Genomic DNA, 13,826 nt, shown 5'->3' on the forward strand with positions numbered 1-13,826 from the left:
ATGTTTTGTTAATCCACCAATTCAAGAAATATTTACTGAGTACTTACATGGTCCCTGAATTTATGTATCATACTGAGCACCGAATTCTAGGATCTAGCTTTGGCAAAAGACAGAATCTGAATGCTTACATGAGGGGAAAAAAATGAAAAGAAAACACAGCTTCTTTAGCAAGTTACCTGAAAAATAGCTGAAATTCAAGAAGCGCTTTGACTAGGAGTGAGAGATTGTGCACACAGCGCACAATCTGAGATTGTGACTGAGATGCACTGAGATTGTGACTCAGTGGCAAAGGTTGAATTTTTCTATCACAAGCACACCTCTTTCCCAAATGCTCTCTCCCTGAAAGCTGCTGACAGAGCTTTGGCAAAAGATCATCCTCCCCTTGGCTGATAAGCTAAGCCCTGTTTTATATTTAACTCACTCCAGCGCAGGAGGGGTGGGGTGAGGGATGCGTTGTTTATAAGAGGAGCCGTGACAATGTTCTCGTCAGCCTTCTTCCTCCAGCTCAGCCCCTCTTCTGGAGTCCTTACTCCACCCCCTTGTTTCCACATTCATCCTGTGGCTAGTGGGAACGTGAAGGCAGAGGAAAAGACGCAAGAAGCCAGAGAGAGGTTTGCGAAAGGCGAAAGCAGGCTGCCAAACCAGGGAATTACTTCCAACTGGAAAAGGACTGCTGACGTTAGTTAGTTAAATTTAACATCCTTTCATGTGTAACATTTGACTTTGGAAACAAAAATGATCTTGGAGGAGGGATCATCTTGGGAAGGCTCTAAGAGGTACTGCATTAAGACGAAACATGTGGCCATTATCTGCGCAGTGGTGGTGGCTGTCGGAGTGATAGTAGGACTTTCTGTGGGTTTGACCAGATCGTGTGGCTCCACAGAGACTGGACAGGGCACGACGCAGGCGCCTTCCCACCTGCCTCCCGTTACCAGCCCTCCACAGGACCAGGGGGTCTGCCCGGCCAGTGAGAATGAAAGCGGAGGCTGGAAAGATTTCCGGCTGCCGGACTTCATCAGCCCCGTGCACTACGACCTCGAGGTGAAGCCCCTGATGGAGGAGGACACGTACACGGGCAGCGTGGACATCTCCATCAACGTGAGCTCTCCCACCCGCTACCTGTGGCTACATCTGCGGGAGACGAGGATCACCAAGCTCCCGGTGCTGCGGAGGCCGTCTGGGGAGCAGGTTCAAGTCAGGCAGTGCTTCGAATACAAGAAGCAGGAGTATGTGGTGGTGGAAGCAGAGGAAGAGCTTGCGCCCAGCGCTGGCGAGGGTCCCTACCACCTGATCATGGAGTTCGCCGGCTGGCTGAACGGCTCGCTCGTGGGATTTTACAGAACGACATACGTGGAGAAAGGACAAACCAAGTAAAAAAAAATTTTTTGCTTTGTTTTTCCAAAGCTTTTATCTTTGCTTCCCGTTTCTCTTCCTTTCCTCTTTTCACCTTTCACTTATTTTCATGGCCTGATCTTTATCTAAACTTGACTGCGTTCCTGCCTGTTTCTCTGGGAAGCAAAAACTCGCCCTGTTGTGTTTTCAAAGCCTATCACAAAATTTGAAACTATTGAATGAGCTGCATGGAGTCCAAAAAATCAGTGTAAGTCCTTTTTTTTCATCAGGAAAAATCATAATATACTGCATTTTATTCTTAATATTTATATAACTACCTGAAACTTTAAAAATATATGTTTTTGGTAACTTTCACTGGTGATATTTGTGGGCTATATGGCAATGATTTTAAGCTGAACTTTTAAAATGATATCACACTAAATTTAAGTGAAAATCAGTAAATATCAATTTTAATTTTTTGTTTTATTGGAGACTAAACATTGAAAGAGTATATAAAATTCATGTAACTGTCTTTGTGTTTTCACTTAAGAAAGGTACGGCTGTGTCTTTTTTATCTCATATGGCCAGAACTATGTTTTACTCGATAAATACTCATTGAGTCCATGCATCAGTAGTAGCACATGGATAAATCTTTAGGCTTATTATCTGCCATGCAGTATACAGTAGTTATGCTAAGTCTTTTGTGACAAAAAAGATATATTAAGCAATTAAGGACATAAAAATATCCCCACACACAGAGCCCTTCAACTATACCTGTATATATATTTGCATTTCCTGAGACAAATAGTTACTTGTCTTTCATTTAGTTAGAGGCTATTACTTAGAGCTATATCAAAGACATAAATTCTCTCAATGAATTAAAAAAACCTTCACCCTGTGGGTATGGTTCTTGCATCAGAGAGGAAGGTTACACCTGAGGTACCACTGAACTTGAAACTGTTTTGACGTTTACCTCCTTAGATTCTGAACAAGTGAATAATGAAGAAACCTTAAAATTTGGCAACCGAAACTAAGGTTGGCAACTAAAAACGTATAAGCAAATATCTGATAATCAATCAAACTTGGTATATACAATACAAAGTATTTACATTCCAAAAAAAAAAAGGAAAAGAAACCTTATATCACTGTTTAGAGAAAGTTTAAGGCCAGCCCTCTGAATATCCCTTTCCTATGTGTTTGAAGCATTTTATAGAGCAAAGCAAATCTTTTGATCAAAATGCTTCCTGTTTTTTATCAGAAAGACCAAGGGATTAAACTAAAATATTTAGATATTCTTATTGTGTGGTATAGTATTAAACTGAGTAGACTAGAAATGATAGTTTGAAAAAATATTTGGAGGGATCATGTTTATATAGATAGCATATATTAATATTACTAGCAATAAAACAAGCTTCTTTATTGTTTATGTATTTTTCTGTTTATAAAAATTGCAAATGTTGAAAGCATAGAAATTATAAAAAGGAAAATTAAAAGAATGTATAAATAATTTCACCATCCAGTGGTAAGCCCTGTTAACATGCTAATGTATATTCTAATTTTTTTAGGTAATCAAAATTGCAATTAAGTTATCTCTACATATCTCTCCATCCATATGCCTTTTAACTGAATATATTATAAGCATTTCCCTTTATTAAATATTTTCAAGAATCTGATTTTAAAGATTGAGCAATATTCCACTCCATGAATGCACTGTTATTTTTTAAAACCAATTCACTATTGCTAGACATCTGAGTAGCTTCCAGTGTTTTATTACTATAAACAAGTCAGAAAGAACAGAGCTGTAAGTACATTTGTAAGTGTATTTACAGTGTATTTCCTTATGTTAGGATGTAGTCTGAAAAATAAAATTGCTGGGTCAAAGTAAAAATATGCCAAGAAACTTGTAACATTTATTTTGGTTAGTTATTTCATAAAATATATTAATGAGACATTCACTACAGAAAACTTGAGAATCAAAAAATTATTAGAAAAATCCATCTATAACCCCATCACTCAAGTATAGTAATTGTTAGTATTTAGGCAGATAGTTTTCTAGTCATTTTTTTCTGGACACAAACATAGCATTATTATGCTTTATATAATGTTGTGTAACATGTTTTTACAATATATCAACACTTTAACATTTATTTGGTGTTCTTCTGCACATGACTTAGTGCATACACGATAGTCCATGGTCTGAATATAATGTAACTTATTCAACTTTCCCATTAGATTTGGGCACTTAAATCACTCCCACTTTTTTTTACCTATAAACACCTATAAAATGTAATAAACAGCCTTTTAAAAAACTAGGAATAATATTTTCTCATATTTCTATAGGAAAATTCTTAGGAAATTGGCTCAAACTATGTAGAAGGAAATGGCAACCCACTCCAGTGTTCTTGCCTGGAGAATCCCAGGGACTGGGGAGGGTCGCACACGAGTCGGACATGACTGAAGTGACTTAGTAGCAGCAGCAGCATGTATGTATGAGCACATGTGTGTGTGTGTATACATACATCTACACATATATAACACATGTGCATGTGCTTATGTATATGTATGTATCTCCAAACTGACTTTCAAAAATATGTCCCAAATTACATTCCCACAAACAATTAATAAAGTACCTATTTCTCTGAGTCTCACTAACAATAAAATGATTTAAGTGTTTGCAATTTGGGAGAGGAAAAGGAATATCTAAAGATATATCTACCTCTAAAGAACATCTACCTTCAAGAGATTCTAAAAATCTGTTAGTGTAAAGTGAAAACAAGTCAAAACTTTTAAATGATTATTGCTAAGAGTTTAAAATTGCTTCTTGGGTTGTGAAAACAACAAAAATTGCATCTGAGTAAAGCCATCAAAATACTTTATAAAAATTCTATACACTATAGGAAGGCCAAAAAATAAGGAACACAGTTCCACCCATAAGTTTCTGTTATGTATTTCATATGTTTAAAAATTACTGTATGCTAACATATATTATTCATTCTGAATCTTTGGATTATTTTACCATATGAGTTAATTTTATAATAAATATACACTTGAGAGCTGACATTTTGAAACTTAGCTGTTGAGAAAATACTCAGAAGTACTAAGTGACCGCAAGGTGGGGGGAAGGCCAGTGGTCAGTTAGGCTCCCTTGGAGGACTGGTGTCCCCAAGTTTGTCTGTTTTCATTGGTAGCAGTTGAGGCTCTCACATTACACAGGATGCAGCCAGTTCTGTACTGCATTCATGATTTTGGAACGATTCTGGCACATACTCAGTAACCTCATTTAGGCTCAGTGGAATACTTTTTGTTTTTCTTATTATGAAATATTTCAAGTGTATGAGAAAAGTGTATTGTTTTCTTTCTTTTCTTTCTTTCAATAATGTTTTGACAATGCAGGTCTCCAGTGGGTTTCATACAAAATGCAGAGAAGAGCCACAAGAGTGTGTTCAGGGGGAATAGCACCATTCTTTCATAGCACATAGTGAACTTTGTAATATTTGATGCTTATACAATTTCAAATGCCATCAGAGTAATACATTTTTATGTATACTGTCAAGATTATATTTTCTAGCTTTTCTGCCTTATTGTAAAATTAACTCTGGGATTGAGTATGTGTGGTATGGGATATTACTGTTGGAACTGCAGTGTAAACTAAAGTGCACTCAATAATAACCAAAATTACTTGATTTCTGTAAATACAACGGAGACTTGGACTTCACAGAAAGGAGACAACTGTCTGAGCTTCTTTCCATCAAAATTCAGAGGCAAATGGAGACTTGGAGAAGAAGGTAGAGCCAGTTCAGAGTTCCCTAGCTATAATAACCATACCATCTCACTGGGGACAGAGTTGTAGTGAGGCTTGAGAGGAGAAAGTTTGAGAAACTTAACAGCTACTTTTTCTACCAGCTGGTCTGTTCCTTTGGGTCTGAGGAAAACCACTTCAAAGGACTGAGACCTTTGGAATGATTTCCTGCCCACACCACTAAACCCTCTTAACACTCTCAACAGTTACATAGGATTCCCAGTTATTCTCTTCTCAGAGTTCCCCTCTACTCACCTCTTCAGCATTTCCTTCTCTACATCTGGATTGCTCTTACACAGCATTTCCTAATTATCTGTTCCACAGAGTTCTAGTTGCATGAAGGCATTAATAGATATTGCCAGAAAAAAGCAGGGGAGTTATTCTGTGGCCAAAGTTGTTTGGGAAATAATACTGAATACAAAATGATTTTTTTTTAATGGTGGGACTTTTCAGAGACTTTTATATGATAAAGTTTATGACAAACCTCTAGAAGCGGCCATAGTATGCAGTTTCCCAACCACATAACCGTGGAATCGTCTGTGGCCCCTGAGTGGGGTCTCTGTGTCTCTCTTGTTCACTACCTAGCCCACAGAGAGAACTTAACTATTATTGAATGAATGTATAGAAGCATTTTCACGTAGGCTCTCACATAACTAGTGTGCTCTGGCAAATTCTGGGGCCCACTGCATCGCCACAGCTCCTTTCCTGTAGAGGAATCCAGTTTCCACCACCGACGCCTTCACTTCCCCACTAAGCATGGAAAACTTCTTTTGGTTCTTTTTCTCCCCATCTCATGTCAAAGGCAAGAGGAGCTGGCAAAATCTCTTTTTTTGACTTAGGAATGACATCTTCATACTTTAAGGACTGACAATCATTGGAATTGATAGGAATTACAACAAGAACTTAAAGAAGGACAGACAGTTTTCAGTTTGGGTTTTCTGGGGTTTTGGCAGAGGATGAGACAGGTAGTATCACTGACTCAATGGACATGACTTTGAGCAAACTGTGGGAGACAGTGAAGGACAGGGGAGCCTGGCGTGCGGCAGTCCATGAGGTTGCAAAAAGAGTTGGACACAACTGAACAACAACAGTATTGCTGGGATTGAAGCTGAATTTTGATGTAATGGTGGGATTTCAATAGGCAGAGACAGGTAATAAGGTAAAAGCAGGCAAAAAGGAAAGGCACTAAGTCAAAAAAGCAGATTAAGGAGAAGAAATACGTTTGTAGGAGAGGTTTATATGAAGAGGCTAACTAGAGATAAGTCTGGAAAACCCATTGGGAAAAAAAGTAAGGATAATTAATTAATGAGAGGCATTATGCAGAAAATGTTAACCCATGACTATTTACATGGAGAGAAAAGAACTAAATCTATACATGAGTATATGAGAGAAACTGCAGGTATCCAGGAAAGAGATGATAAAGATCAGGTAGGACAGCGACTTCAGGACAGGCAGAAGAGAATACAATGAAGGCAACGTAGTCAGGATTGGCAGACTAGCTGGCTATAGGGAAGAGATGAATTAAAGTTACAGATCAAGGATGCTCCAGAAGTCTGATCTGATAGCCCACCTTTCACTGATATTAGAAACAGAAGAACCAGGTTTAGAAGGGAAGGCCATGAGTTTGGTGTCAGATGTGCTGAATGTTAGATATCTAGGAAGAGATGTCTAGAAGGCATTTGGATAAATAAATCTGAAGTACAAGGTTAGGACTTGCGATAAAGATGTAAGAGTTAAGTGGAAACATGGCAGAAAAGAAATCAGTGGGATGGTCATAATTATGGGTGTGTGTGTGTATGTGTGTGATATGCTCACACATGGATATGTATACTCACTGTAGTTCTGCTCTTGAAATTTTAACTGTATGTTGGTTTATTCATTATATTCTTAGATTTTTATGTCAAGTTATTGGTATGCCCATTATCAATAAAGAACAGATTGGGGGGGAGGCCTTGTTTACTTGTTGCAGGATGCACAGTAATTTCCTTTATGTTGGAAGCAAGGAAACAAAAAGAAATTTTACTTGAGTATCCTCCACTTAGGAAAAAAGCCATTGGAAAATAAAATAATTAACTGGTTCAAATCGCCATAAAAATAGGTTGGAGTCTGGATAATAATCTAAATGGGTTGTTTTGCACTGATCAGCTCCCATACTTAATTCTGGAACCCCATACTAAGTCTGCAATGATAGTTGTGGCTGCCTCACCTGCATCAGAAGTCCTTCGTTTAAGTTTTCACCCAGACCTTGCTGTTCACTCTGCTGGCTCAAGTTATTAAACTACTGAACGTAGCCTGACAGGCTTCACTGGAAACGGTGTGCCAGATGATTTATGAGGCCGTCAAGCAGTTGTTTTTATTTTCAGTTGATTCCAAGTGAACAGCTTGGTGCTTGCATCATCACTTCCTCTCCCTTCAGCTTTCTCTGAGGTTACCTTAATCTCCCACACTCAGAGAAGTCAGAGGAATGCCTTCCCTTTTGTAAAACTAACAGGCTACACAGAATTATATTTTTAATGTGCTGGGTCTAGTAAGTGACTTATTAACATGACATGGAGAGGCTCCTGTAGAAAAATGGTCTGCCTCAGCATTTTTGCCTAGCATTGTAATTATTCAGGACATACCCAAGAGTTACTCCTGAGCGTACTGTGATTAGCCAGGCTTTTTCCATTAAATTTGCAAAACAATTCATCTAATTTTAAAAAGAAGCTCTTATCACTGAATAACACCTCTCCAAAGAAGTCACTGTCTGAAATGGTTTTGTATGGCTATCTCATATACATTGTTTTCAAATTTGCATATATTTAGAAAACTTTAGTAACTCTGATGGAATTTAGCATATACAAATAGGGCCTTTTTTAAAAACTGAAGAATACTTGATTTATAATATTAGCTTCAGGTTTATAGTATAGAGATTCAATATTTTTACAGATGATATTCCATGTAAAATTATTATAAAATATTGGCTATATTCCCTGTGCTGTGCAATATATCCTGAGCACCTGTTTCATTCATAGTGGTTCACACCTCTTAATCCCCTCCCCTTATCTTGCCTCTCCCTGCCTCCCTCTTCCCACTGGTAACCACTAGCTTGTTCTCTATATCTGTGAGTCTGTTTCTGTTTTGTTATATTTGTTTATTTTTTAGATTCCACATATAGGTGACAACACAATATCGGTCTTTCTCTGTCTGACTTACTCCATTAAACGTAATACCCTTCAGGTCTATGGATATTGTTGCAAATAGCACTCTCATTCTTTTCAATGGTTGAACAATATTCACTGTATACACATACACCACATCATCTTTATCTATTCATTTGTTGATGACACTTAGGTTGTTTTCATATCATGGCTATGAACATTGAAGTGCATCTATCTTTTCAAATTAGTGTTTTCACTTTTTTTCCAGATAGATCCCCAGGACTGAAATTACTGGATCATATGGTAGTTCTATTTTTATTGTTTTGAGGAACCTCCATACTGCTTTCCACAGTGACATTGGTAAATGTACCAATTTACATTCCCTCCAACGTCCTACCAGGGCTCCCTTTTCTCCACATCCTTACCAACATTTATTATTTGTATTTTCTGTATTCCTGCTGTCAATGTGGTGTATCACATTGATTGATTTATGGATCTTGAACCATCCTTCCATCCCTAGAATAAATCCTACTCGATGATGGTGTCTGATCTTTTTTATTATTGAATTCAGTTTGCTAATATTTTGTTGAGGATTTTTATATCTATATTCATCTGAGATATTGGGTTATAATTTTCTTTTTTGTACTGTTTTTGCCTATTTTCAGTATCAAATTAATGGTGGCTTTGTGGAATGAGTTTGGAAGTGTTCCCTTCTCTTTAATTTTTTTAGACTATTTTGAGAAGGATAGATATTAAGTCTTCTCTCCATATATATATATATTCTATACTGGTAGAATTCCCCTGTGAAGCTGTCTAGTCCTGGATTTTTGTTTGCTAGGAGTTTTTTTAAATTGGTCTGTTCAGATTGTCTATTTGTTTCTAATTCAGTCTGGAAGATTCTATGTCTCTAGAAATTTATCCATTTCTTCTAGGTTGTTCAATTTATTGCTTTATGCTTTATAGCTGTTCATAATACTCTCATGCTTTTTAATCTCTGTTATATTGGTTATAATTTCTCTTCTTTCATTTCTTATTTTGTTAATTGGTGTCCTCTTTTTTCTTGGTGAATCTGGCTAAATATTTATAAATTTTGTTTATCTTTCCAAGGAACAGCTCTTGGTTTTATTGATCTTTTCTATTTTTTTTAGGTTTCTATTTATTTCCTTCTGATCTTTATTATTTCCTTCTTTCTGCTGACATTGGGCTCTGTTCTTTTCTTTCAGGTTGTTTATTTGAGACTTTTCTTGTTTCTTGAGGTAGGCATGTGTTTCTATAAACTTTTCTTTTAGAACAGTTTTTGCTACATCCCATAGATAGATAGTTTTTATTTTCATTTGTCTCAAGGTATTTTCTGATTTCCTCTTTGATTTCCTGATTGAAACATTGGGGTTTTTTTTCAGTAGCATGTTTTTCAGTCTCCACCTGTTTGTGTTTTTTCTCATTTTTATTCCTGTAAATGATACCTTTGGTTTCATAATGCTGTAGTCAGAAAAAATGCTCGATATAACTTCTGTCCTCTTAAATTTGTTTAGACTTGTTTTGTGGCCTAACATACATCCTGGAGAACACTGCATGTACTCTTGAAAAGAATGTGTTCTGCTGTTCTTGGATGTAATGTCCTACAGACACATATTAAGCACAACTAGTCCAAGCTGTCATTTAAGATCACTGATTTCTTAATGGTTTTCTATCTAACAATCCTATCTGAATGACTGTCCACTGATGTAAGTGATGTGATCAAGTCCTTACTTATTATTGTACTATTGTCAATTTCTCTTTTTGTCTGTTACTGTTTGCTTTATATATTTAAGTATTCCTATAATGGGTTCATATGCGTTGTTCTTCAGTTGCTAACTTGTGTCCGACTCTTTGTGACCTCACGAACTGCAGCACACCAGGCTTCCATGTCTTTCACTATCTCCTGGAGTTTGCTCAAAGTTAAGTCCACTGAGTTGATGATGCTGTCCAATCATCTCATCCTCTGTCATCCTCTTCTCCTCCTGCCCTCAATCTTTCCCAGCATCAGAGTCGGTTTTCCAGTGAGTCAGTTCTTTGCATCAGGTGGCCAAAGTATTGGAGCTTCAGCTTCAGCATCAGTGAATATTCAGGGTTGATTTCCTTTAGGATTGAGTAGTTTGATCTCCTTGCTGTCCAAAGGACTCTCAAGAGTCTTCTCCAGCACCACAATTTGAAACATCAATTCTTCGGCTCTCAGCCTTCTTTATGGTCCATAGTTTCTTCTTGTACTGATCCTCTATCATTATAAAATGCCTTGTCTTTTGTTATAGACTCTATTTTCAGTCTACTTTGTTTCATATGAGTATTGCTATCCCAGCTTTCTTGACATTTCCATGTACATTAAGTATCTTTTTTTAATCCCCTCACTTTCATCTGTGTGTGTCTTCAGCTCTGAAGCAAGTCTCTTGTAAGCAACATGTAGAAGGGTCTTGCTTTTTGTATATATAGTTGTATATTATTTATACACAAAGTAATTTTGTTCCAGTACAGATATTTCTGCCTAATGAATATATTTTGAAATCTGTTGTGAAAAGTGCTATATCAGATAGCATAGTTAGCCTTCTATAGGAAAGAAAATAAAGTGTATTCTAATACTGTTGTGAAAATTTCAAGGGAGTTTCTAATACATTACTACATGTGATCTACCACTTTTCCTTCCCCTATAACTCTGTGGAAAGGCCAGATGTGCTCTGGTAACCAGGTTTTATAGATGAAGACACTAAATAGTAGGTTTTGTGACTTGCACAAAATCACACTTAAAGGGCTGGAGTAGGATTAGAATCTAGGAATTTTTACTTTTAGAAGAGGGTTTTCCCTATAAAATCACATAGGCTCTGAACTTTAAAAATGAAAAAAAAAAAAGAAATCCACATTTTGTAGCCCTTCTGGTTGATGAATGTCACTATATGTATACCAGTGTAAGTCCAGATCACTATGATTGAGTGGGACTTGCTGTAATTAACATTTGCTGACAGGACCACCAGACCACCAACATGGACCAAACATACGACACAGAGATCTCACCAATACCGCCCCATTCCACTTCCAAAGGTAGGCTCTGATGTACTGTAATATAGTAAGGCATCTTTCCCCTACAATCAAGCACAATCTCTTTTAAAGAGAGATTGTGAGCAAAGGATGGAAAATTCTTCTTAGATGCTTAGGAGTACATACTGTAGCACAGACACTGAAACCAAATATTTGAAAAACTACCCAATGGCTGTTGCTTAGAATAGTATTATTCCATTATTCCACTCCTTCATCACGCCACCTCCCCCACACATGCAGGTGCATGCACACGCACATGCTCACGTGTGCACACACACACACACACACACTCTCTCTCTCTCTCTCTCATATTCCCAAATTAGTTGGCTGGCTTATTTCTGGGATGTGACTAAACTGAAACATTCTTGCAGAGAGTAACTTTTCCTTTTCTTTTGTCTGAGAAAGAAATCAGAATCTGGAAGAATTCAGAAGAAAAAACAGGCCGACTAAACATGGAGTTGGAGCTAATGAATCTTATTATAAACCCTCAGTACTCTGGGAAAGTGTACAGATTTCTTTATGTTCTGATGCATTTGAGATTCACACTTCCCTTGTAGCTCAGTCAGTAAAGAATCTGCCTGCAGTGCAGGAGATCCGGGTTCGATCCCTGGGTTGGGAAGATCCCCTGGAGAAGGAAATGGCGACCCACTCCAGTCTCCTTGCCTGGAAAATCTCATGGACAGAGGAGCCTGGTGGGCTGCAGTCCATGGGGTTGTGAAGAGTTGGGCACGACTGAGCAAGCACTTACTTACTTAACAGTCTCGGGTGTTAGAAACTTCGATTGACTAGTTAAACTGTTATCATCACAAAAACTAATCAGTAATACTGGGACTGTTTGGATAACTTTCTGTTTTGAAATAATTTCAAACTTAACAGGAAAGTTACAATAATAATACAAGGAATTGTAGGAACACAACCAATGGTTTACATTTTGTCCTATTTTCTCTCTTCCCCACAGCCCCACATCTCTGTCTCTCTCTTTAGACTATGTTGAAACATTGTCTTCCTTTATCTCTTCACATTCAGTATATGTTTTTTAAGTACAGAACCTTTTCTAACATAAACCACAGTGCAGTTATCAGAACCAGAACATTAAACATGGATATAATTTTTGTGATGAGTTCTGGGTCCTTTTATTGGAGAGTGGTAACGGGAACTAGTTGTGCTCACTGCTACAAGCGTGTTATTTCGTCTAGTCCTGTTCAGCAGACAAAGATAGGGAACACGTGTCTTGTATATTTTTATGTCCATTTACATATTTACAAAAAAATCATTGAATTTAAACTGATCCTTCAGTTACAGTTCAGTCTCAAGGTCTAGTCTCCTTTTTTTTTAAAAACAAATTCATAACTCTCTTCCCCAGCAGTTAGAAACCTGCCTTCCGTCATCTTCTTCTTTTTTTCTTTTTTAATTTGCTCAAACTCAGAATATAGAAAAGTTTGTTTTTTCATTGCTAACTCATATCACTGCAACAATCCAAACCTACTTACTGGAACTCAATATTGATTTACAGTTATTTTAAGATAGATTTTATATATATTAAGTGCACAAATGTAATGGGAACAATCTAATGAATTTTGAGAAATGTACACATCTTTGTTAATCACACCCATAATAAAGTATAGACTTTTTTCAATCATCCCAGAAAGTTGTCCCCTCAGTCAACAGTATCCCAAAAGACAGCCCTTTTCCAGTTTTATTTTTCAGAGATTAGTTTTATTGGCTAAGTTTTTAACAAGTAATTTTTATATCCAGAGGGTTTTAAAAGGAACTTCAAAAATATTTTAATTTCTTGTAGATGAATGTTGACCTATGACATATTAGTTTTTAGATAAATTATGTATATAATGCATCCTTGAATCCAAATAAAGTGCAGACTTTTACTATGGCCTCTGCTGATCATTTAGTCCCTCCAGTTCACTGTACTTCAGCTACTCTGGACATCTTTCAGGTCCTCAACCACAGTAAATTCTTTTCCACTTTAGCAACTATGCACTTGTTGTTCCCTCTATTAAAGAAACACATTTTCCTTAATCTTCACCTATCTGGGGTTTTCTCATCATTTAAATCTCAGCAAACCATCACATCCGACAAGAGACTGTCCCTGACTATTCTGCCTTATATTGCCCACCACTTTTCCTGGGTCATTCTCTGTCACTTTCCTTGTTTTATTTTCTGCATAGCTCTTATGACTCTCTTTATCTATCTATCCTTTGTTATATCCTCAGTATGTAGAATGATACCTGGTAAATGTATGTGTGTGTCTGTGTATGAAAGAGTGGGTTTAACAAATATTTATTGGATGAATGCAGGATGTAATAATTTGTTATTCTTTATGAAATACCTTCATTAGTCCCTCAGAATTCTGAAGGACAAAATATTTTTCTTATATAAATTATTAATGAATATGTCAACATTTCTATTTTACACTTTTTACTCTGCTTAGTCTTCAAATGAGCCAATGTACAATCTTACTGTACTATAACTAC

At 36.9% G+C, this 13,826-nt stretch overlaps 1 protein-coding gene across 1 annotated transcript in view; it reads left to right on the forward strand.

Moving 5' to 3' along the window:
- Nucleotides 1-423: 423 nt before the first annotated feature.
- Nucleotides 424-13,826, forward strand: part of LOC122422268 (glutamyl aminopeptidase) — a 79,094-nt gene continuing 65,691 nt past the window's right edge. Inside the window, exon 1 of the mRNA XM_043438629.1 lies at nucleotides 424-1,370. Within this exon, the coding sequence (XP_043294564.1) occupies nucleotides 736-1,370 (635 nt within the window). The 5' untranslated portion in view covers nucleotides 424-735. The remainder of the gene's footprint in view (nucleotides 1,371-13,826) is intronic.

Source organism: Cervus canadensis, chromosome 19 (assembly GCF_019320065.1).
Source record: "Cervus canadensis isolate Bull #8, Minnesota chromosome 19, ASM1932006v1, whole genome shotgun sequence".
Classification (NCBI taxonomy): Eukaryota; Metazoa; Chordata; class Mammalia; order Artiodactyla; family Cervidae; genus Cervus; species Cervus canadensis.